Here is a 26,101-nt window from a genome sequence, read left to right as displayed (position 1 = left end):
TGTTTTCTCAGTAAATCAAAATGTTGTTTTCTTTTCTTAAGAGATGGCCCGATATCAAACCCCCCAAAGTAAACAGGCAATTAACTCCGCAGTTATCAAAACTCACAGAAGTTGGCCGACAGTCTGCTACTAATTATTTTCACAGTGCGATAATCCAGAGTTCAGAAAGCATGAAAGTCAGAACATGGCAAAGCTAGGTCTAATGAATCAACCACGTTGTTTCCAAGGTATAATGAATCAACCACGTTGTGCTTACGCCTTAAATAGCCACAGGGTGTGGCCAATTAGCCTGCAGCTCTACTCATGTGGAGACCTCCTCCTACAGAGCCAGTCATGCCTACTAGCTGCCCTGTGTGCCCTAGCATCAAGTATAGGCTCCTCTTCTTCTCCTGAGTCACTCAGCTCAAACTGAGGAGGTGCAGAAGGCCTGGTTGGCTTTCAGCCTTTGCCACCGAACCCTCCTCACTATCGCATTCAGGATGAACTGGCCGTGCCACAATAATCTCCTGGTCCTCTGGATCCGTGACCAGTTGCGTGGGATTCGGGCAGGCCACAACAGGATAGGATACTATGGAGTGCTTTAATGAGCCCAACTTCCTTTAATTTTTGGCACTCTTTTATTTCCTAACTGCACTGCTAACCCAGCCTAGACCCCTTCATATGTTCCAATACACCCTTGCTGGTAGATTTCGTTTTCAAGCGTAACAGGATCATAAGCATCTCTTTGAATATTCATCCCCTCTAAGCCCTTTCTTACAGTTTCCAAAGTATCTTCTGAAATATTGGGGGTGGGGGCATAATGAAAGTATCAGTGAATTAAATTTGTGCGTCCTTAAAGCCCCATGTTTACCAGGAAACAATATCTAGAAACTAAGCCTACCTTGACCATTTAATAAACCAATGAATAGCAATTTGGTTACTTTTGTATAAACTTTGCTTGTTCCCATATCCATTCCATTGAAAAGTGAGGGAACTTTTAGTAGTGGTTTTTCTCCTATAATTCTTTCAGTGTATTTGTGTGTAGTTTTTTGAGTGCTGACATTTCAAATTCTGGGCCTTGGTTCTTTCCTCTGGCACAGGAGGCAATCCACCATATATTTGTCAAAACATGAGATCAGCCTCCAGCAAATGCTTGTTCTTCCTATACCCCACCGCCTCTTAAAAATGAATGGAGAAGCTAAAATTTCACATGCACTTACATCGAATGGTTCTATCCAAAAATGTCATATTAATTCCACAGTGCCCACAGTGACTTAAAGGGCCTCCATCACCTCAGTCTGTTTCTGCACTTTTGTAGCTGTTTGTATGAAGGGTAAACAGAGAGAATTCACGAAGGATATGGAAGAGAAAGTTATTATTATTATTATTATTATTATTATTATTATTATTATTATTATTTAATGTGACTGTTTACATTGACTACCAGGAGGCACAGTGTGACCCATTTCATCTTATTGGGACTCATCTGGGAAGCCAGATTGTATTCTCCAGCATTTAAAACCTTCTACAAGGAACTGAACTCTTTGAACTTTGCACTTTAGAAGACTATATATGCAGTGCATTCGGCTTTAGAGTTATCCTAAAATTTTAAGATTCCCAGTTCCTGGCACTCAGCAGTTTACAGGAAGGGCTATTTATAGACGCTGTCATAATTGTACACATAGTCCATCTTCCATTAAGATATGCATTGTATGTCGTGTGCCTGAGATATTATGTCAACTTTGCAAGGCACAGCATCTGGTTATTTGCAGGACCACCTCTCCTTAATAATATCCACCCATTCCACTAAATCATATACATACACTCTGTGTACTGTAAGCTACTGCAGTTTAGCAGATCGAATCTCAATAGGCTCAAGGTTGACTAAGTCTTCCATCCTTCCAAGGTTGGTAAAATGAGGAGCCAGATTGTTGGGGGGCAATATATGCCGACTCTCTGTAAACCGCTTAGAGAGGGCAGTAAAGCACTGTGAAGTGGTATATAAGTCTAAATGCTATTGTGAAGTAGGCCCTCCACCCTTCTAGCCTTTCAGAATACTTGGTTTATTTGTTCATCAAGGGGTGTGTGTGTGTGTGTGTGTGTGTGTGTGTGTGTGTTTATCAATCACGTTTCTGCACTACCCATCTCCTTCAAGGATCTCCCATTTTACTGAGGTGTTGGGATTGCAAAATATGAGACATGAAAGAAGGGTATCTGATCGTTTTACAGTTTTTATTGTTTTTATGATTTTATTTATTAACTTTATCGTTGCTGTGAGCTGCCCAGAGTTGCTTAAGATGGGCGGTTATATAAGGCTTCTGAATAACTGTGCCATATGCACAGAGGTGGGCTACTAAGGTGGAACGGTGACGTGCGCTCACCCCCGTGGCTCTGAGTGTTAGCAGAGTCCAGCGCAATTCTGCTACTGCACCTGAGCAGGTAGTGAAATCGGGCGCAGACACGCTGGTCCATGGTGCAGTAGCAGAATTGCACTGGACTCTGCTAGCACTCAGAGCCACAGGGGCGAGCACATGTTCCACCTTAGCAGCCCGCCTCTGCATGTGCATATAAGCAGACTGGGCTAATAACCAACTGGGAATCTCTTGCACTTGGTAGAAGTGGTCTGGGTCTTGTAGAAAGAAGCCCTCCCTCCTTTTCCATAGGAGGAAGGGTTGACTGACCCTCGTTTTCTGTAAAGAGAGCAATCCAGGACATCTTCAGTGAGTTGTGGGAGAGTGATTCTTCTGTCTTGTATCTCTGTAATAAGCATCACAGCCCTGCATTGATCCCATTTCATGGAGGCTTTTCTTTTTCAGGCCTCCTAGTCAAGAAAATGCTGCTGGATGCTTCCATGGACCCTGAAATGGCTTCCATAGTGGACAGCACACGGGGAATTGTGTTTTATAGTGTTCCTCACCACGGCTCCCGGTTGGCTGAATATTCCGTAAATATTCGATTTCTGCTCTTCCCTTCTGTGGAAGTCAAAGAGCTCAGCAAAGGTTTGTTTCTTTGGGGGTATTCTGGAATGTGTGTATTTAAAACATAGCTTTCTTTTCTATAACGCTCTTTCTCTCTCTCTCTCTCTCTCTCTCTCTCTCTCTCTCTCTCTCTCTCTCTCTCTCTCTCTCTCTCTCCCTCCCTCCCTCCCTCCCTCCCTCCCACTCTCTCTCTGTGTGTGTATAAATATTAACAATACAGCCAAATTATTGACACTAATCAAAGTAGCACCAAGCTTCATTTTTATTTATTCCTTTGAGTCTGTCATTTGCATGTCTATAACTGTCTGGTTCGGTTCTGCAACCCAACAAGACAGACACAGACTTCAGAGGTTAATCAGAACTGCAGAAAAAACAACTGCCTTCCTTTCAGGATCTGTATACTGCCCAAGAACTGCCTTCCTTTCAGGATCTGTATACTGCCCAAGTTAAAAAGAGGGCGGGGGAAATATTTACTGACCCCTCACATCCTGAACATAAATTGTTTCAACTCCTACCCTCAAAGCAACACTATAGAGCACTGCACAGCAAGACAACTAGACACAGGAACAGTTTTTGCCCAAACACCATCATTCTGCTAAACAAATAATTCCCTCACCACGTTCAAACTATTCACTAAGGTTGTATTACTATTACTATTAATCTTCTCATTGTTCCTATCACCCATCTCTTCTCACTTATAACTGTATGACTGTAACTTGTTGCTTGTATCATTACAATTTATATTAATATTGATTGTTTCCTGATTACTTATTTGTACCTTACGACCATCATTAACTGTTGTACCTCATGATTCTTGACAAATGTATCTTGTCTTTTATGTGCACTGAGAGCATATGCACCAAAGACAAATTCCTTCTTTGTCCAATCACACTTGGCCAATAAAGAATTCTATTCTGTTCTTGATGGAACTTAATAAAAATGCTGTTTTCATGGCAATATTTTATGCCTAAGCCAGGACAGTGCTCAGCTTTCCCGGTTTTCAGTCCAGCATCTTTATCAGTAGAATAATATACTCCATACATTAGTAATCAGTAGAATAATTATATGAGCCTTGGTAGCACAGTGGTTAGAGTGCAGTACTGCAAGCTCCTTCTGCTGACTGCTGGCTGTAGTTCACCCATTCAAATCTCACCAGGCTCAAGGTTGACTCAGCCTTCCATCCTTCCGAGGTGGGTAAAACGAGGACCCAGATTGTTGGGAGTGATATGTTGATTCTCTGTTTCACATTTAAGAAAGAGCATGATAAATCCAAATAATAAACAAACAAATAAATAAATGAAGTTCAGATGCATCTTCAAACTTAGCTAAAGTGTAATCATTTCATAACACCTTGCCTGTTACTTATTTATTATATACTGCTCAAAAAAACAAAGGGACACTCAAATAACACATCCTAGATCTGAATGAATGAAATATTCTCATTGAATACTTTGTTCTGTACAAATTTGAATGTGCTGAGAACAAAATGAAATTGATTGTCAATCAGTGTTGCTTCCTAAGTGAACAGTGTGATTTCACAGAAGTTTGATTTACTTGGAGTTATATTGTGTTGTGTAAGTGTTCCCTTTATTTTCTTGAGCAGTGTATTTAAATTGAAGGCAGTTCCAGGCAGCTGTGGTTCTGCATCACTCTCCCACCTACCCCAATTTATTGTGTAGAGGAGTACAGCCTACTTCCCTTCCCCTGTATTCCTGGATAGAAAAATAACTCTTAGACCTTGACAGAGATAGATCTTTTGTGCATGAGCTATTTCGTTTATTTTCAATAAGAGGCTAGTAACACATAGAGTCATGCCCCATTTTACAACCGTTTTGCTGCAGTTGTTAAACAAATTACTGCAGTTGTTAAAGTGAATCGTGCAGTCATTAAGTGAATCACGCTTCCTGCATTGATTTATTTCTTGTCAAAAGCCAGCTGGGAAGATGGCAGATTGCAGCCACATAACCTTGGGATGCTGCAGCTATTTTGAATACAAGCCAGTTGCCAAACATCCACATTTTGATCATGTGAGAATGCTGCAACTGTTGTAAGTGCAAGGACTGGTTGTAAGTCACTATTTTTTCAGTGTCATTTCAATGACATTGAATGGTCACTAAATGAATGTACTTCACCAGGATAGAGACCATGATACCATCTATCCTTGTTTGCATATACCAGACTAGGACTCAGCCTTTAAAATAATAATAATAATTTATTGGATTTGTATGCCGCCCCTCTCCGCAGACTCTGGGCGGCTAACAACAATAATAAACACAACATGTACAATCCAATAATAAAAACAACTAAAAACCCCTATTATAAAACCAAACATACACACAAACATACCATGCATAACTTGTAATGGCCTAGGGGGAACTCCCCCATGCCTGGTGGTATAAATGAGTCTTGAGTAGTTTACGAATCTGTGCTTGACAGGCAGATACCACCTTTCTGAACTGAAATCTTATCTTCCATATGAAAAATATTATACGTAAATGTAAGACCTCCGCCTGAAGAGCGACATTTCATTTTTATCCATTTTTTTTCTCCCAGATTCGCCTGCCCTGAAAGCACTGAATGATGACTTCATCTCATTTGCCAAGAATCAGAACTTTCCAGTGTTAAGCTTTGCAGAAACTTTGCCAACACGAGTTGGCAGAATGCTGAGTCTGCATGTCGTGCCAGTGGAATCTGCAGGTTTGACAATGCCAGGTTTTCCTTTCGGAAATGTTTGCCTTCAGCCATTTATGGCAGTGTTTCTTTACCTCAGCAACTTTAAGATTGTGGACTTCAACCCTGCAGCCAATGCTGGCTGCAGGATTCTGGGAGTTGAAATCCACACATCTTAAAGACCAGGTAGGAAAATCAAAGAAATTAATGATGGTTTTCTAGTTGAGGAACACGGATCAACCCTCCTTAGGTCCCAAAGTAATTTGCTATCTCACTATATAGGACAAAAGGGAAGCGGGGGACATGATCGAAACATTTAAATATATGAAAGGGTTAAATAAAGTTCAGGAGGGAAGTGTTTTAATATGAAAGTGAACACAAGAACAATCTGAGGTTAGTTGGGGGAAAGATCAGAAGCAACGTGAGAAAATATTATTTTACTGAAAGAGTAGTAGTTGCTTGGAACAAACTTCCAGCAGACGTGGTTGGTAAATCCACAGTAACTGAATTTAAACCTGCCTGGGGTAAATATATATCCATCCTGAGATAAAATACAGGAAGTAGTATAAGGGCAGGCTAGATGGACCATGAGGTCTTTTTCTGCCACCAATCTATGTTTTTATGTTTCTATCTATCTATTAAGTCTAAATGCTATTAAACTAACAGTTGTGAGTTGAGGATTAGCTGTACTCTGTTGTGTAATGGCATGTTTGTTTGGCCTGAAAATGAGGTGCAGTTTTTCTTTTAATATGCATTGTGTAGAATGGGCTTAAAAAGTTATTTCAAACCGGTGTGGATTAGATTACTAGAGTTGGAAGGGACCTTGTAGGGCATCTAGTCCAACCCCCCGCCCCACTCAAGCAGGAGTCCCTGCACCATTTCAGACAAATGACTGTCCAGTCTCCTTTTCAACGTCTCAAGTGTTGGAGCTCTCACAACCTCCAAAGCAAGCTGTTCCACTGGTTGATTGCTCTCACTGTCAGAAAGTTTCTCCTTATTTCCAGGTTGAACATCTCCTTGGTCAGTTTCCATCCATTGTTCCTTGTCTCACCTTCTGGTGTCTTGTAAAACAGCCTGACTTCCTCCTCTGTGGTAGCCCCTCAAGTATTGGAACACTGTTATCATGTCTCCCCTGGTGCTTCTCTCTGCTACACTAGCCATGCTCAGTTCCTGCAACCGCTCTTCATGTTAGTCTCCATTCCCCTAATCATCCTGCACATATTTTTATCTTTTCCTGCTATTCTCTCATAGTTATATTTCACTGCTTTATTTTCTCCTCTATTCCCCATTTAATACATTCTACCTGATTATATCCTCTGTAACCCTCATTGTGCGTTATTGTGTATGGGACAAAACAAATAAAAATAAATAAATAAATAAATAAATAAAAATAAATATTCCCCAAATAGCTAAGACATACATTATGTATGACATCCTGTGAAAAAGCTTATGTATTATTGCAACCGAAGTAAATTTCTAGGTCTACTCCAACCTTATTTTATACACCAGTCTAGAATTTGGTTCAAATATCATCTTTTCATTCTTTGTTATTGATTCCGATTCAAAGTCAGATGAGACAGATAAGTTACAATCTTGCCTAGAGACCCTAGAAAGCAGAGGGGAGGCCCTTGAATGTAAATAGATGACGTGTGTCTTTTCTGAGATATTAATGCTCTTTGCTTTCATGTCCTTTTCAGATTTGGGCATTGGAGAACTCATCCAGGTAGAAGTTAGCCACCTCAACATTTGCAAACCCAGGAACAAAGAATCTTTCCTCTATCAACAAACCTTAAAGTTTATTCAAGATTCTCTAAAAAGCGAGCTGGGAAATCAATGAACGGCAATGCTGTGCATATTTGTTACTGGAGCAGTTGCACTAACTTTTCTTGGAATCTGCTCCTGTCCTTGTCAGGATGTTTTATTACACTCAAGCTGTTTTTGTTTTTTTTAACATTGCCTAAGGGAAACTGTGGGTGTATTTCTGGGTGTTGTATATTGTACAAAGCATTGTTCTTCATTTTGAGTTCCATTTAATGCTTGACAAGGAAAGTGCTATCTGGGCTCTTAGAAGGTATTTTCACTGTTTTGTAAGCATGTATTTTACCTAAAGAGATCTTCATTCTCTGCTCTTTATAGAAACAAAGCTGCTGTGCCATTGATTATCCTATACTACTTAATTCAGTCACTAGGTTGGTGGGAGCACTTGACCCTGTATATACTCTGCATACTGGAGAGATAATGCACTAATGCCATAAATCTAAATCTACTCTCCCATGCTGATGTCCTTAAACACCCACATTGCATGATAGCAAGTTCTTTACGGACATTCTGATATTTTAAATATAGAAAATATGTGTAATGACAAATGAATCTGGACCCTAACCTGTATTTTTGCAGCTAGAGGCCAACAAAAAACAAGGGTATACTGTAAACCTGCTATTGTAGCGTGTTTTTGGAAAGCTATTACAAGCACAGAAATATTTAGTCCGAAGAACTGAAAGTGTTTCTTAATTCTATGACAGATTTTCCTGTGGTTACCTTATACCAAAATGCCTCGCGAAGTAACGAAGATTCAGAATTTTGCTTGATTCTGCATAAAAGGCTGGATTAGTCAAGGGTGCACTTACTTGAGATGAATCAGAATTATGTCTCAGAAAATAAAGTTCAGTCTCAATGTAATCTGAATAGCCTGCCAAATATATATTTGCTATACTGAAAATGCAAAACGCTCCAGGAGGTAGAAATTTTTTCCCTTTGGCTGGTGCCATTTAAGTGTTTGAAAGTCAAATAATATAATGTATAAAGCAGTTGTTCAGTTCCAGCATGAAGCCAAACCATGGCTTGGTTTTTCATGCAAATGAAAGAAAAAAAATCTTCCTGAAGATTGTCCTGTTTCTATGTTCCACTTGCTTAATATCCCAGTGGTAAAACAACTGCCATAATTGTGAGTTAGAAGCCACCGTTGATATTGTCAGATGTTTCAAACCATGGCGTGGAATTATAGAGAAACTTGATAAACCTTGTCTATGCGTTAGCATGATCAATTAAGCCACTTTATTTGTAGCAAAGCAGATTCCTTTTGTAGAAATGGTGGGAAATGGTTATCCATATCAATTGGCTGCATTTCCTTGTGTCAAAAACATTTGTAACTGGCCATCTGAAGTATACATTCCCATTGCCACTCTCCCCAAACAGCATGTAATTTACCTATTGTAATATTTTGTGTGTTTACTAAATAATATTTTGTGTATAGTTTTTCAGGCTTTTTTTTTTAACTACCGCAGCTAATTTAAAAAGGCCATGTCGTAAACATAAAAAATACTTGATCATTACATTGCTACCTACACATTTAGAAAAAAAAAACCCAACCATAAATTATTCTTCCAGAATAAAAACTTTCCATCAAGTTACCTATCGCTAGGCAATTTATTCATAGTGAAGTAAACAATATGTGAATTACTCATGATGTCAAATCTATGAATACTGTTGTGTTTAAATGAAGCTACTGGTGTTGAATGGATTAACATACAATTATGATTTGGTCTTGAATGAAGTATCTGAAATTCAGCTTTGCTTTCCCGAAATTACCTGTGACTTTCTATAATTTAAAAAGTATTTTTTTAAAAACCTTTTCAGAGTTACGGTATATTTTACCCAGTAGAAGAAATGTTTTAAAAAACTGCTCAGGACAACTTTTATTTATTTATTGCAACATTTGCCTTGTTCCATTTTTGCTCAGGGCGAGTGGCATAAATTGCTATCGGTGGCATAGAGTATGTTACTAGAAAGATTCAAGTTTTAATGAGGCATCACACAAGGCAGAAAGTTATACAATATAGTACCAACAGCCGGATACCACATCAAGTAGAGTAATAAAAATTACTTTCATTTGCAATTTATAAAGTCACTTCAATTGACTTGCTTTCTAATGCTTTTATTAGCATGTAAATGACCTGCCACAAAGCTGATAAATTATGTTGCAGAGAATATCGTCAGTAACAGTATACTAGGCTTGCTTTTAAGAGGTGCTCATTTTTCATTTTAAGATGCAACCATAAATAACAGCGATGCTTCTGGTTTCCTTATTAAGGGGGAGGGTTAGAGCAATCTTCCTTAACCAGCTGTCCTACGCCAAGAGCAACAACCTTCTTAGAGGGGGATCTGGGGCATTGCAGGCAACCCCTGTAGAGAGTACAAAATTATGGCTTCTAGTAAGCAAATGACATTGCTATATACCAGTGTTGGCGAACCAATGGCACGGGTGCCATAGGTGGCACCAGGTGCCATATCTGCTGGCATACGAGCCGTTGCCCTAGCTCAGCTTCAACATACATGGGTATACCAGCCAGCTGATTTTTAGCTCACATAGGCTTTGGGAGGGCGTTTTTGGATTCCAGAGAGCCTCCGGCATGGGAGGGGATGCGGGAGAGCGTTTTTACCTTACCCCGGCTTTAGGGAAGTCTTTGGAGCCCGGAGAGGGCGAAACACAAGTCTACTGGGCCCACCAGAAGTTGGGAAACAGGCCATTTCCGGCCTACAGAGGGCGGGGAAAGCTGTTTTCACTCTCTCCAGGCATCGAATTATGGGTGTGGGCATTCACACATGCGCGATAGTACACACCCACGCTATTTCAGCACCCAAGGAAAAAAAGATTCGCCATCACTTCTCTATACTCCTTTTCATTATTTGATTTAATTTTTGAAATATTGCTTACAGCTGTGTAGTAGTTGGCCTAGATTCAGGGGAAAGGAGACCACAATAACCTATCTTATTTGACACTCCCAACTGTATTTTCTTAAGGTTCATTTAATAAAACCAATAGCAACATGTTAGCAACATAATTAACTTTTAGCCTTGCATCGTATATATAGCTATATAGGAACAGGTCAAGACTAGTTTCTCATAAACCACAATTAAAAAAAAAATCAAAATACATGTTACACCTCCCCCCCCAAATAAAAATCAACTTTGCTGCTTCTTCTAAAGCAACATAATTTTTTATTAAATTACAAATCAGATCCTAGATTTTAATTTCTGGCCTGAACTTTAAGGCGAGATCATTGTTGACTTTTACAATGTAAAATAATTGTGCATTAAAAATATTAGCCTTGCAGCGCCCATACTAATTAGTGTTCTTCACCCCCAATAATCCACTGGATATTTTATTGGCCTAAGAATACTTAAGATTTAAATACTAAAAATGTGAAAAGAAACCTCTCATATATGTACCGGTGGTTTCCTACCTATATCTTATATGGGTAGTTTCTTACATAAGTAATACACTCTTATTCACATTAATATAGACAGAATCATTCTATGTATATACAGTAATAGAAAAATTAACCATGGTTTATATTATGAGGTGATCTGTAAAAAAAAAAAACCTTTTGTGTCTTCACCCCCTTCAGGTTCCTATTTAAAACAGGCTGGATTTTTAACCGCGTTGCTCCAAGTACGTATTTCCATCTCTTCCTACAGGCATGTTTCTAATATCCTGAAGGTGGTTTTCTATCACAGCTTGAACCTGAATGGGTATTATGGATACTACCAGCCCCAAGCTTACTATGCCACTTCTAAAACCACCTTGGGCTTCCTTCTATATTATTCGTGACAGATACTACTAGACAGAATCAGATTATCATTGTTGCTCTTATCAACAGGCCTTTTTGAAAGTCAAATTTATATCCCACTTTGCATACATTGATAACAAGGATAAAAATAATTTAAGGCTGTGAAGCAGGGTTCTAAGCATGCAATTGGCTCAAGAATGACAGAGTACCTCTCAGTATATAAGACAGAATTAACTACAGTGTTCCCTTGCCACTTGCGGTTCACCTTTCGCGGACTCGGTGCATCGCGGGTTTTTATAAAATATGGAAAAAATATATCACAGATTTGAGCTACTTCGCGGGTTTTCTGTATAACTCGATCTGAGACGCTACTTGCCTAAATAAGATTGTAAACAACACACAATTGGTTGATTGATGGAGAAGTGATCAACCAGAGAGTGCTGCTTTGTATCCCAGAGCCTGATTGGCTCAGTACAGTACTGCGTTGTTTACTTTTTGTCTGTGCGCAGCTTCCCCCTCTCTGAGTCTGCTCCTACACTCAGCCATTTCACGTGGAGCATCGTTTCATTACGTAGGTTTAGGAATTCAAAACTTTTACAGTAAGTGTAAAGGTTCAATACATGCACAGAACAGTGTGGGGATGGTTATTAAGGAAATGGGAAAGGTTTATGTAGCATAAAAGTGGAGGAGGGTATATAAAGCCTTAAAATAGTGTATAAATACTTAAATAAATATAGCATGCCTACTTCACAGATTTTCCTTTATTGCGGGTGGCCCTGGAATGTAACTCCCATGATAAACGAGGGACCACTGTATACCATCTTTTGACAGTAGAGAACTACAGGGCAAGCAGCCACCTGTGGCATGGAATTCAAAAATGAGCAAAGTGCAAGTAAAGAGTCATTGAAGCAGGCCTCATTATAGTACACATGCATATGATAAATAAATATTGTTATTTACTATTAAATGTGAACCACAAATCATCAAGGAGTGAGGAGAGATGAGTGCTATACCATACATCAGGGGTTCCCAACCCCTGGGCTCCGGCCAACTACTGGCCTGTAGCCTATTTGGGGCTGAGCTGCACAAGAGATGGTTCACAGCTCCACTAGTGCATGGCGCGCCAGCATGCTTACATGTGTGCAGCTTCACTTGCACAAATGGTGGGCTGGTGTGCGTGTGGTCGGCAGGCTGCTAATTGTGCAGGTTCCCCCTCCCTGCCGGGCTGCCAGACCCAAAGATTGGGGACCACTGCCATAACTTATTCGCTGAACTTAATTCTTTCTATCATAAAGTTAAAGTGGGCGGGGAGGATGTGCTTTTCTAGGAAAAAAATAGAAAAATGAGTTCGTAGTTCTAAACTGAGGTCAGAGTTTAACCCTGAGATATAGTACTACTGTTGCCATCTTCTCCAAATGTGACCCAGTGGCTGAAATCCTTTGGACAGGAGTGTTTCAAATTTTGAGAAACAGGTGGTGGATTAGCTGGTAACGGCTGAATCGCTGGCTGGCAAGCAGCAAAGTCTACTTCCAAGTCTAACAAACTGCTGTTCTCCATTGGACGATTGTTCGAAGTTTGCTGTTGTTGATGAATCTGCAAGGGAGGAGTTGCCTGTTGGTCACCAGTTAATTCTAAACCGGTCTGCCTCAAGAGCTTAGCATCGTTGTCTTTTGAGCGGCTCATGACTGTTGTAGCAAGAAGAGAAGGTTCACTCAGAGATGATGGGAGTGCACCAGAATCCTTCATTGTGGAAAAACAGGGTGCTGGAAAGTTGTTATTGTTGGAATTGAATGTCAGCCCTTTTAGAAACAGGTTATTGCTGTTCTGGAGTACTTGGAGATGAAAATCGGGAGGAGCAGACTTCTTTCTCCTTGGGGGAACCCTTGGAGCCTGAGTCAAGTTCAGAGAAGGAATATGAGAACTTTCCTCTAAAAGCGACAACGGAGTTGGTTGCCTGTCATTGACGTTGCTGTTGCTCCTCTTGGCAATTTTGCCAGGATGCATTGTCCTTGGCTTAGGAATGGGAGCAGTTTGAAGACAACCAGTAACAGTTGTGGTTTCCAGACCTGATTCTGGTGATGCAGAGACATGACCCAAGGTTTGTTCAAGCTGCTCTTCTGGAGAATGGGGCTAAGAAGAAAAATGGACAATTAATGGTTTTTCAACCAACCTCTCATTAGAAACAATGAGTCATCCAGAGTCATCCCTGGACCAGATAGGTGGCACATAAATTTAATAAATAAACAAATATTTCTCTCTTGCTCTTGAGGGCATCTGTATTTGCGTGTTTATCTACAGAAGATCTACAATACAGCTCACTGTTTAATATCACAAAGCAGAATCCTCAGTAAAAAGTCTTGCTTTGTGGTGCATTAATTTATCTTTAATTTATCTAACAATCACTGCCAGCCTGCCTTCTATTAAGGACCTTTATACTACAAGAGTCAAAAAGAGGGTGGTGAAAATATTTACAGACCCCTCACATCTTGGACATAAACTGTTTCAACTCCTACCCTCAAAACGACACTGTAGAGTACTGCACAGCAGAACAACTAGACAAAAGAATAGGTTTTTTCCCCCGAACACAATCACTTTGCTAAACAAATAATCCCCATCAACACTGTCAAATTATTCACTAAGTCTGCATTACTATTACTATTGATCTTCTCATTGTTCCTATCACCCATCGCCTCCCACTTATGACTGCATGAATGTAACTTTGTTGCTTGTATCCTTATGATTTATTTTGTTTCACAGTATGATTTGATTGCTTATTTGTAACCTATGGCTATCATTAAGTGTTGTACCTTCTGATTCTTGACGAATGTATCTTGTCTTTTTATGTACACTGAGAGCATATGCACCAAAGACAAATTCTTTGTGTGTCCAATCACACTTGACCAATAAAGAATTCTATTCTATTCTATTCTATTGAGGGTTAGAGTTAGTGTAACATCAAAAAGCATTTCAGCAAAGCCCTGTGTCAGAGCTCTTGGTTCGAAGCTACAATAAACCATCACAATCTACAATCTTTCCTCTGATTTTCCAAACCCCGGAGGAGTTTTCTCTTATGTAGAATTTCTATATTTATTACTTATCACTCTACATTCAAAGTACAGTGGTGCCTCTACTTACAAACTTAATTCGTTCCCTGACCAGGTTCTTAAGTAGAAAGGTTTGTAAGAAGCATTTTTTTCCCATAGGAACCAATGTAAAAGCAAATAATGTGTGCGATTGGGGAAACCACAGGGAGGGTGGAGGCCCTGTTTCCTCCCAGGAGATTCCTAGAGAAGCCCTATGGAAGCTATTCCCTGCCTTTTCTGGTTACAGTTTTGGAGGGTCTGGTTTGTAAGTGGAAAATGGTTCTTGAGAAGAGGCCAAAAAAAATCCTTTCTTATCTAGAAAAGTTCATACGTAGAGGCGTTCGTAGGTAGAGGTACCACTGTACTAATGAAGCTATACAGGAGAGTTCAGATTTTGATTTAGCCCGAGTTGGAATAGCGCTACTTGAATCAGATTTCCATCGCCATCTATCCCTGCTCAGTGCAGCAGAATGCATACTTGCATCAATCATGGAAAAACTTGAAGGGTTTTCAGTTCTTTCCTCAGTTCTCAGTTAGGCACTACACATTTCTTACACTTGTTTCAGGAGGACTATAGGGAAAATATGAAAGCTCTTATCTTCCCAAATACATCTCAGAGATAACCCCCCCCCCAACCCCTGAAGTTCTTGTAATTTACTTGCAAACATTAAATATGCAATCTATATGAAGAGATACTTTCTATGCAGAGGGAAGAGCCTTATTTATTTTTTAAATTTTATTTATTTATTTATTTATTAGATTCGTATGCCACCCCTCTCCGTAGACTCAGGGCGGCTTATACTGATACTTACACATTCTGGCCTGACTCCCAACTTCTGCAAAGGTGCAGGTTTTTTAGTAGCTGGGACTTTAGGTGGTGGGCGCTGTGGTGTGAGGACTGGGGCTGGCTGGGGGCCCTGGAGATGGGTTGGCTTTGGGCCACCGGGAATGAATTCAGGTTTAGTCACAGTCTGAGTTCTTGCTGGAATGGAAGCTAAGGATTCCTGGGGTGTTACTGAAATACAAAAGAATGCAGTTGGTTTCTTTAAAGCATTCAATACATCCAAAGTAGCATTTGTTGTTTACAGCGCATATTATTGCTTGTATAAAACCTGCCAACATCTAGGCTAAAAATGCACGCCAAAGAAAAGGATATTTACCAGCCTTACTAATTGATAAGCCAAGGAAAATTTGAATTTCAAGACGCTTTTTTCTCATTTATTTTATTGGCACAGAAAGATCATTCTCAGCATCAGTCTCTTCCTGCTCAATTCAGAATGTGAAAAAATGTTTTGCAAAGTTTATCTTGTTGGAAATATGTGCCTTATATGAGATTTGCCTTATAGGGATAATTTTTAAGTGTTCACATCAATATTGTGAAATAAAATCAACATGTAAAAATGACGATCAACATTTACTATACAGTATTTAAAAGTGATGTGTTAATTGCAGTTAAATCTATAATCCACCTGAAATGCTCAATTCGGAAAAAGTTGGGGAGAAAAATTGTGAGATGGTACCAGACTGAGACAGGAAGAAGGTTGGTTCCTGTATGAATGGAATTTATTAGTAAAGATTTCTAGCAAAAAATGAAGATTTCATTAGAAAAGAATATTTTTGTCTATGCTATGTCTGAAGCCTTACTATTCTACCTTTTATTTCCTATTGTGTTCTCTAATTCTAGGTTTTTATATTATAGAATCTACCTCCCAACTTTTCTTTAATAAAGTTTGTGTGCTTGTTCTGCTTTAACTTTTGCTTAACTTGCTTCTTTTTTCTGGATTTGCAGGTCAATCCTTCTCCTTCTCTATTCCCCCTTTGTATGGCTGGTTGATTCTGGACTGAGGTGGTGGTCTCTTCTTTGCTGTTGTCTCTGATTGGTAGGGCTCTAAGTCTTCAGGCATAACTTTTTAATCCTCAAACTTTTTAACAGGTGACCCATTCACAGTCCTTCAGACTGTTGGGGGGCAGGTCCGGTTGAATGGGCGGGGCTAGGTCATGTGACTAGGTGGGCGTGGTCAATTTAAGAGTCCATTCAACAATACAGTAGTCGCTCGCTATACCACGCTTCACCTACTGCGGTTTCACTTCATCGCGGGTTTTCAAGAAATATTAATGAGAAAAATCATTCGCGGATCTTCGCTGGTTCGCGGGTTTCTGAGGAAGTCGATCGGCAGATTTAAACAGCCCACGGAACTCGATCGGCAGGTTTTTCAAAAAATATATATCTAAAATTGTAAATACTGTATTTAAATACTGTATCTAAAATAAATACTGTGTGGGAAGGGTTTATAAACACTTAAAACAATGAAAACTTACCAAACAATTACAATATAAATACTTAAATAAGTACTATCAGTCGATAAATTCCCCATCGCGGATTTCACCTATCGCGGCCGGGTCTGGAACGTAACACCAGCGATAGGTGAGGTCTTACTGTTCACACAAATTAAACTTTAATTTCTCTATCTCTTTCTGTCTCTCTCTCTTTTTCTCTATCTTCTAGAAGCAGGAGAGGTGGAAAACACAGAATTTCTGCTCATTTTTTGGCCTTTTGCAGCATCTATGCACTCCGTTTTTCACCTCCCTCACCTCCAGTAGAATTCTGCAGGCCAAAAGCAGGCAAAAATGGCCCAGTTTTTTGGCCAAAACTGGGCCATTTTTGCCCCTTTGGCCTCCTGGGGCATCTGTGTACTCCATTTTTCACCTCCCCTGCCTCCAGAAAGTCTCTAAATGTCAAAATTATTGGCCTTATCTTTCAGTTCCAGCCTGCGGGGCTCAAGAAGGTGCACTCAGCTGAAGGGTGGGCAGAGCGATATGGGCGGGGGAGTCTCGTGGTCCTGTCTGGGCCGGATTAATGGCTTCAGTGGGCTGTAGTTTGAGGACCCATGTTCTAAAGCTACCATATGTGAGAATTTGACTGGTGATGAATAATATTCTGGGCGGCTCTGAACTTGCCCAAAGTTGGGCTACTCTGTGTTGTTAGAACTTGGGTGTGTTACTAGCTTTCCACCAGCATCTGCGCTTCCAGAAAGAGCTCAGTTAGATATTTTGTTAAAGCTCCACTACAATTTTGCCCCATTCTAGTCAATGCCAGGGCTTTCTTCTCAGCTTTTAAAAATCCAATTTAAAGCATCTCAGAAGGGGGCTATCCAGCTTTGACACATCCATTGAAGAGGAACTTCCTTTGAGGGATTAGTTCCACTGATAAATTGCTCTTGCCATAAGAATTTTCTTAATGCAATCTGTAATTGCATTATTCTGTATTCTGCATTTTGAATGAGAGAGGACAGATTGTAATTGTCTTCTGTGTGACATGTTTTCAAATATTTGAACAGTGCTGTCATATTCCTGCTCAGCTGTCTTCCTCACTTTTCAATCATACCATCTTCTTCAATCTCTTTCCATATGTCCAAGGTTTTAGTCCCCGAGTCATTCTCCCTGACTTTCTTTGAACCTGTCCCCATTTCTCTGAATTCTTCTTAAGTGTAGTGCCCTAAGCCAAGCACAATAATTGGCATGGGGCCCAATCAAATAAAGTGGAACAATTCCCATGAATTGATGCAACCTAGTTAAATATGCTCTTTTTTTTGAGCCAGATCACTATTCCCAGATTTTTTTAACATGTACGATTACCACACTACTATTCAATACTTAAGGGTTTGATTTTTTTGTTTTCTAAGTAAAGAATATCATCAAAGCTTCTAACAGAAAGCCAGCCATACCTCCTTTTGCTTGCATCAGACACCGAATGGCTTCCTCGGCTTCTTCTGGGGTGGTTGTTTTGATCTGTTTTACGTTGTATGGCTTACTAATTCCAGTTCGTGATTTCGGCTTGCAGGAAAATGTAAAAACAAAGCAGAAATAAAAAGGAAGTCTAATGGGAAGATAAATCCCAACTGCTGCCACTTCTATAATGCAATATATAAACATGGGAGTAGTCTTGCGTTTTTTAAGGGGATCTTTTTTTTAACTAGTCATGCCTTCATGAAACTTAATTTACAGCATATAGAGGAACATCTCCTCTTATATATTCCTTTCCTTTACTTACCATATTTTTCAGAGTATAAGACACACCTTTTTCTCCCCTAAAAGGGGCTGAAATTTGGGTGCGTCTTATACTCCAAGTGTAGCTTTTTTGGAAGCTTTTTCCCCTAACCCTAACAAGGTGCTAACGATTTTCCCTGGCTTGCAGGCTTGTTTTCATTGCTACTCCCTCCGAAAAAGGTTTTTTTCAGCCCTAATGAGATGCTAACGATCTTCCCAGCTTGCAGGATTTTTCATTGCTACTCCCTCCAAAGATTTTTTTCCAGCCCTAACCAGGGGATGAAATAATGTGCTAAAGGAGACCAGACTAAGGACACTAGCCAGATGAATACCTAATAAATAGATCCCCCTCCATTTTCCTCCCCAAAACTAAGGTGTGTCTCATAGTCCAGAGCATTTTATACTCCAAAAGATTAATTAAAATATTATTTGTCTTTCTACTTAAACATACTCAGAGCAGCTATTGGATTAATCTTCCCCAGCTTTGTGTTCCCTGGACATGGATTATGAGTTTCCATCAACCCAAGTACATGGCCATTGGAGATTATGGCAGCCCATTCACCCCAAAACCACTAGGTTGGAGAAGGTGCTTCCTATTTTCCAAAGATATTCTATTTAGGGTGCTGTTAGTGATGATTTAGAGCTCAAGACCTCCTTGGTATTTTGGTGCTTTAAGAGAGCTTTAGTGTAACATCATACTGAGTAAAGTGGTTTTTTTATTTCTTATCAATACTTGAAACGATTGTGCTGAGCTACTCACAGGATGCTGTGGTGCTCCTGGAAGAAGTTTTGCTGTGTCCAAGATGGAGGACAGGGAGCAGCTTCCTGAAGAAATGGAGCCATCCGATGGGGATTTTTTAATGGGCGCTGGAGCTATAGGAAAAACACATACATAATTTCTTAATAGGAGGTGGTGTAATGTAAGTACACCAATATTGACAGGTTGGCCAGCTTTTGATTTTAAAAATCCTGAAAACAAGAGAAAAACGGAGACAGAGTTCGGGGGACATGGCTACACTCCTGTCATAATTAGTTAAGGAAATGTTCAATTTGCTTCTATAACAAGGCTCAACTGAGAGGGGAAAAAGAATCTGCAGAGGGATATCTACCTCTGAGTAATATAACTAGGAAAAAACCAACACAATTTTTTTGTTGAGAAGTTAAGCAAATTCCTCTGCTTCTGTGAGCCCTAACTTAACAGAAATGATACAGAAGGAAAAATGCACATTTCCTTCTCTATCTTACTGATATAAAATTGGGTTACCTTCAGCAATCCACCTTGTTAATGCGCATATATGGGTAGTATACAGGTAGTCCTTGACTTACAATCATTTGTTTAATGACCATTTGAAATTACAGTAATACCCCGTCTTACGAACTTAATTGGTTCCCGGAGGAGGTTCGTAAGGCGAAAAGTTCGTAAGATGAAACATTGTTTCCCATAGGAAACAATATAAAATGAATTAATGCGTGTAAGAAAAAAAAATGCAAAAAACCGCCACCGCCCGGCTGTTACCTTTTGAAACAGCCGGGCGCTTCTCAGCGTTCTCCCAATGCCGAACCCGGAAGTTCGGCAAAAGTTCGGGTGGCCGCCGAGAAGCCCCGCCGCCCGGCTGGCGCCTTTTGAAACAGCCGGGGGGCTTCTCGGCATTCTCCCGAACACCAAACCCGGAAGTTCGGCAAAAGTTCGGGGTCAGCGTTCGGGTTCAGGAGGACACTGAGAAGCCCCGCCGCCCAGCTGTTAGCTCTTCAAAAGAGCCGCGGAGCTGTCAGGCCGTTCGGGAGGCTGGAAAGGAGGTGGGGAATTCCAATAGGGAATTCCATGGGCGGAGCTTTGACATCACAAAGATGTCCTTCCTGGCCGGCCGAAACGTGGCCGTATGGCGAGGGGTTCGTATCACGAGGTACCACTGTATAAGGATACTGAAAAAAGTGACATATGACCAGTTATCATACAACCGTAGTACCATGATCAAAATTTGGATAAGGTCACATGATCACCATTTGTAATGTACCCTGCCAAGCAAAGTCGTTGGGAGAAAGCCAGATTTGCTTAACAACTGCATGATTCACTTAACAACTGAAATGATTCTCTTAACAATTGTGGCAAAAACATCATAAAATAGCATGCAACTTAGTTAACAAGTGTCTTGCTTAGCAATGGAAATTTTGGGCTCAACTGTGGTTGTAAGTCAAGGACTATCTGTATATAGTTTAAGCGGTTGCAACAAACAGCTGTAAATCAGAGAGAAGTCAGACAGAAAGCCAAAACAATTTCAATTTTGGGCCTTGCCACTTCAGCACAATTTGGACAAGAGTATGAAATGGTTCTGCAGAATGTTTTTTTGTATAGGACACAGATTCAGCTTTTCTCGGCAATTTTTTTTTAGAGGAAGCTAGATGCAGAAATATTTGTGTGTATAGTATTTGCAACCTTGCTTTCCTTATGTATTCAAGACCAGGGGCCTCAAACCTTGGCAACTTTAAGACTTGTGGACTTCAACTCCCAGAATTCCTCAGCCAGCTTTGCTGAGGATTCTCGGAGTTGAAGTCCACAAGTCTTAAAGTTGCCAAGACTGTCATTTCAAAAATATGGACTTTTTTCCCCACTGAGTAGAAATTCCTGGAGAAAAAACATGAACTCTGACCTGGCGGGGGTGGTCGCTGAGGGGCCTGAGGCTGCCGGGGCCTACCAGGTACGGACAGAGACCTGGTTGGGGAGCAATGACGGAACTCCGCACTTTCTTCAAACTCTTGTTTCAGTTCAACCAAGTCAGCATCATCTAGTGAACACGGCCAAAGAATATAAAATTAGAAAACAAAATTGATGCCCATGAAATTATCCAGGAAGGAAGGAAACTGAGAAATAACCATGCAACACCTAACATGTGCTTTCTACATGGGAAAAATTCCCAAGGTTTCTATGAGCCACATTAATTCAATAATTGACAGCAATGTATCAGAGTTAATCAACTGAGCCAGTCATTGCCTCCTGTTATTCCTAGTGGTGAAACAATTAGTCATAAAATAGATCAGTCAGAAACAAGTGACCTGTTCTGTTAATCCTCTGTGAATCATGGCACAAATTGTGAGCTATAATGCTGACTCAGAAAGTATAATAATGAACAAATTGAGTCATTCAAAGATTTCCAAATCTAATACTAGTGCATATAATGCCCCCAAAGCAGTAAAGGCAACCAGCATAGAAGGCATAGACCAGTAATGATGAACCTTTTTTGGTTTGTGTGCCAAAAGGGGTGGTGGCTCTCACACATGTGTGCCCACACCTATTTTATGTGCCTCCACACACATGCGCGCATGATCTCCCGCTCCTGGTATGCAATGGCACACTTGTTTTTCGCTCTCCCCTGCCTTCAGAGCTTTCTAGGAGCCTGGGAAGGGTGAAAACGGCTTTCTCCATTCCCCTGGAAGCCCTTCATAGGCCAGAAATGGCCTGTTTCCCAATAGGTCATTTCTGACCTCCATAGGGTCTCCTGTGGGGGAAGATCCTTTTCACCCTTCCTAGGCTCCTAGGAAGGCTCTGAAGCCTGGAGAGAGCAAAAAATGGGACTTCCGATCCAACTGGAAGTCGGCAAATGGGCGGTTTCTGGCCTCCGGAGGACATCCAGGGAAGGAGGAAAGGTCATTTTGCCCTCCCTAGGTTGCTAGAAAGGCTCTGAAGCCTGGAGAGAGCAAAAAAAATGGGCCTTCCCCACCCTCTTCAGAGCCTGGAAATAGCCTGTTTCATGACTCCCAGTGGGCTGAAAAAGTCCAAAAATCAGCTGGTGCGTGCCTATCGATATGGCTCTACGTGCCATTTGTGGCATACGTGTCATAGGTTCACCATCACTGGCATAGATATTCACATACCTAAACCACCCCAGTCAATTTTGTTCATTGATCCTTAAGAAGAATTCAAATTAAATTATAATATACTGTATCTCCCGGGCAACATCACTCTGTCCCAGAAAGTCTTAGTCATTAACAGAAAAACCAATTATTCATTAAACTAATCATTAATTATCTGAATAGCTCTAACATAGAGATAACACTGTCTACATAATTGGGCTTATTCCAATTTTTAAAAAGCCTTATTTGGGTGACCCAACCAACTTTTACCGTATGGCAATGGCGTCATGAAAGGATAGATACCTTTATACCGACATGGTTTTCTTCCAGAAAGATGTGACTGGTTTGGATGTGTGGCAGACGCTACGCTCACATATTCCGGTCCATCGCCCGACTCTTCCATTGTTGATGTCATTTCTGCTTCACATGGTACCGGATGCAACGTTTCATCCAAATAATCATCTTCCTCATACAAGATATCACCTATATTGGAAAATGTTACAGCAGAAGGAGGAAGTTGAAGAAATGTTGTTTTCTTCCAACATTTCAGCTAAAACAAAGGGAATCGGTGGTTTTTAAACAAATTATATTGATCCGCTTTTCCATGGAGGAAAAGCTCTCCTAATCAAATCTTATGTTTAATTACATATTCGGCTACGTACCTTCTGATTCATAATCTAAGCTTGAAAAATCAAAATTTTCTTCCAGTAGACAGGAATTTGCTGTGGGTGACATAGGAGCGACGCTGTCGCGTTTCCTAGCAATTTCCTCCTGAAGACCTTTCAGCCAATCTTTGGTTTTAGGGCAAATCTTCACAATCCTGCCTTTAATCTAAACATAAAACCCCAATACATTATTTTTTTCCTGTAATCATAAGCAAGACCCAGATATTAACACAATGCAAAGCAATGCAGGCAGTCCTCAACTTATGATCAAGCCCAACATTTCTGTTGCTGAGTGTAATATTAGCTTAGTGAATTTTGCCCCATTTTACAACCTGGTTACAGTTGTTAAGTGAACAATGAAGTTGTTAAATAAGTGAATCTGGTTTCCCCCCACTGATTTTACTTGTAAAAAGACTGAAAAGGGTGATCACATGACCCTAGGACCCAAACAAGTAACAAATATGTATGCAGGGTTTAACTGTTTTAAATGTAAATTGTTTTTTAAATGATTTTTAAAGGTTTTGTATTGTTATTGTTGTTTTATATTCCTGTTGTGAGCCCCGTAGAGTCCCTAGGGAGTTGGGCAGCATAGAAATTGAATAAATAATATAAATAAATAAAATTAATAATATGTCATATATTATATATAAAAAATCTATTTGTATCATTATTACTCATAATGGAAGAATTATAAACAGACAGCAATTGCCAAGTGCTTTGTAGTAGTCTATTAGAAAATAATTATTTCCCAATTTGTATTTGCTAAAATCCTTCTTAAAAAGCAGCTAATTTCTCTAACATTTCCAGTATAATATGGAGAGTATTTCAGTTACCTATTATGTGGTTTAAAAAATTAGCCTGCACATATTTTTATCAAATTCCTAAACAATACAAAAATTGATTTTTGAGGAGTAACAGCAAAAGGTGGTATATTAAAATAACAAATTATGTCATGATCTCTATATAAAAGCTCATTACATTATAAATTATTTTATTCATTAAAATTTCAAAGGAATCTTCTTGGTTAGAAGTGTTTTCTATTCTAACAGCTTGAAATTTTTCAGATCAATTCTTTAGAAACCATTTTAACAGCTAACATTTTAAAAAGTTGATGAACCTGAAACTACAAGCTGGTGTTCAAGGAAATGTCAATTTTATATTTGCCATCAGCAAGACAAACAATGTTAGCTGGTTTTCTCTCAACAAAATAGTCATCATGAGGGGATTTACTTGGTCACTCAAGTATTTCAAATAGTACAAGCAACTTAAAATTGTTTCGTTTTACCTTGATGCCATCCACATCAAGAACACGAAGAGCAGCTCTGCTTTCTGAAAATGTAACCAACATTTGACCTCCATTGATCCTAACAAGGATAGACACAGACCAAATAAACTCTATATGTCGTGACAGAACTAATTTCTAATCAGCCATTAAATAAATTGATAGGAAAGCTAAGTTGTTTCTTCTTAAAAATGGTGGATTACGGTAATTATTGAATATTCATTAATTATTGAACTATTGTTACATTAACAAGTTTTAAGCCATCAATGTTCTCTAACACCATCATATTTTACTGGCATGGATCACTAACGTTTTCCTCCACAATTTAAAGAAAATTCTATTAATGATTTAAATAATTATTATTTGCTTCTTAGATTTATAACCCACTCTTCTTCTGGAATTACATTAATGGAACAATTCCTTATATACAAAGAGTATCTTTTCATGAGGGAGAGTTCTCTTCAAAATTAAGATCCAAAGATAATTTTCTAAAACGAAAACTGTATTTTACCTGACAAGCACAACAGTGCCATAAGTCTCAAAGATCTTCATAAGGTCCATCTGACAATCCTCAGGAAATTCGTCTTTCTCTTCAGGGGAACAGTACAATAGAGACACCACCACTGTAGCATCTAGAGGTCCCTGAAACAATGATACTTCCTGGAAAACATTATCCCTAGCAGACACATCAACCTCTTGCATTTCCACTTCCACAATAGCTAAAACAGGCCTACAGAGAGATAACAAAGGAAGGGAAAAAAGGTTAATAAGAATTACAGAACACGGGTAAGGGGACAGAAGATAAAATGCTGACAGTTATTGAAAATCATGAGACAACATGAGGCAACATGAGAAAATATTATTTTACTGAAAGAGTAGTAGATCCTTGGAACAAACTTCCAGCAGACGTGGTTGGTAAATCCACAGTAACTGAATTTAAACATGCCTGGGATAAACATATTATTATTTATTTATTATTTATTGTATATTATTTATTATTTATTTATTGTATATTATTTATTATTTATTTATTGTATATTATTTATTATTATTTATTATTATATTATTTATTGTAAGATAAAATACAGGAAATAGTATAAGGGCAGACTAGATGGACCATGAGGTCTTTCTCTGCCGTCAGTCTTCTATGGTTCTATTGAAAATCAGTTGTCAAACACAACTATTTGAAATCGCTTGAGATGTCTTCGTGACAACTGATTAGATGCATTGTTATGATTTCACAATGCAACCTCTGTGACTTATGTATTGTGTGTGATTCTAATGTCAGATCAGCGGTATAAAAGGTGTGTGATATCCTCATATACAGGGGATATTAAAAAAAATCTGCACATCCCTGTTTAAATGTCATATTTTGAGATGTAAAAAAATCAGACAAAGATAGTAAATCACTTCAGAATTTTTTTCCACATTTGATACATCATATTGTTATTTTCCCTCCCGTAAAATGTTTGAGTTTCTTTTTCAATTGAATCATACAGCTTATATGCTATTTTAAAGGTAGAAAAAATTCTAAAGTAATTTAACTTGGTCTAGTTATTTAATATATACAGTGATCCCTCGAGTTTCGCGTCCTCGAGCATCGCGAAAGGGCTATATCGCGAGTTTTCAACCCGGAAGTAAACTCCACCATCTGCGCATGCGTGCCCTTTTTTTCTATGGCCACGCATGCGTAGATGGTGGAGTTTCCCCAGCTGGGAAGCAATAAGAGCAACGGGGTGGGCGGGGGAAGGCCGGGCGGCGCGCGCACGGGGGCCGCTTCCCAGCTGGGAAGCAATAAGAGCAACGGGGTGGGCAGGGGAAGGCCGGGCGGCGCACGCGTGGGGGCCGCTTCCCAGCTGGGAAGCAATAAGAGCAACGGGGTGGGCGGGGGAAGGGCGGGCGGCGCACGCGCGGGGGCCGCTTCCCAGCTGGGAAGCAATAAGAGCAACCGGGTGGGTGGGGGAAGGCCGGGCGGCGC

The 26,101-nt window shown here is 39.8% G+C and overlaps 2 protein-coding genes across 6 annotated transcripts in view; one reads left to right on the top strand and one right to left on the bottom strand.

Annotated features, from left to right (window-relative positions):
* SERAC1 (serine active site containing 1) overlaps positions 1 to 9,036 on the top strand; it is a 37,167-nt gene extending 28,131 nt beyond the window's left edge. For all 4 annotated transcript variants that reach the window (XM_070733764.1, XM_070733762.1, XM_070733761.1 and 1 more), the window contains exons 15-17: positions 2,796 to 2,978; positions 5,511 to 5,654; positions 7,325 to 9,036. In XM_070733764.1, coding sequence (XP_070589865.1) covers positions 2,796 to 2,978; positions 5,511 to 5,654; positions 7,325 to 7,464 — 467 coding nt within the window. In that variant the 3' untranslated portion in view covers positions 7,465 to 9,036. The remainder of the gene's footprint in view (positions 1 to 2,795; positions 2,979 to 5,510; positions 5,655 to 7,324) is intronic.
* Positions 9,037 to 10,608: 1,572 nt separating this feature from the next.
* Positions 10,609 to 26,101, bottom strand: part of SYNJ2 (synaptojanin 2) — a 65,249-nt gene continuing 49,756 nt past the window's right edge. For both annotated transcript variants that reach the window (XM_070733759.1, XM_070733760.1), the window contains exons 19-27: positions 24,635 to 24,853; positions 24,127 to 24,205; positions 22,839 to 23,007; positions 22,480 to 22,659; positions 20,976 to 21,110; positions 19,088 to 19,200; positions 18,006 to 18,114; positions 15,093 to 15,295; positions 10,609 to 13,327 (exon numbers count right to left, since the gene is read on the bottom strand). In XM_070733759.1, coding sequence (XP_070589860.1) covers positions 12,572 to 13,327; positions 15,093 to 15,295; positions 18,006 to 18,114; positions 19,088 to 19,200; positions 20,976 to 21,110; positions 22,480 to 22,659; positions 22,839 to 23,007; positions 24,127 to 24,205; positions 24,635 to 24,853 — 1,963 coding nt within the window. In that variant the 3' untranslated portion in view covers positions 10,609 to 12,571. The remainder of the gene's footprint in view (positions 13,328 to 15,092; positions 15,296 to 18,005; positions 18,115 to 19,087; positions 19,201 to 20,975; positions 21,111 to 22,479; positions 22,660 to 22,838; positions 23,008 to 24,126; positions 24,206 to 24,634; positions 24,854 to 26,101) is intronic.

Source organism: Erythrolamprus reginae, chromosome 1 (assembly GCF_031021105.1).
Source record: "Erythrolamprus reginae isolate rEryReg1 chromosome 1, rEryReg1.hap1, whole genome shotgun sequence".
Taxonomy (NCBI): domain Eukaryota; kingdom Metazoa; phylum Chordata; class Lepidosauria; order Squamata; family Dipsadidae; genus Erythrolamprus; species Erythrolamprus reginae.
Note: the sequence above shows the minus strand (reverse complement) of the source record. Positions and strands in the feature narration are given on the sequence as shown.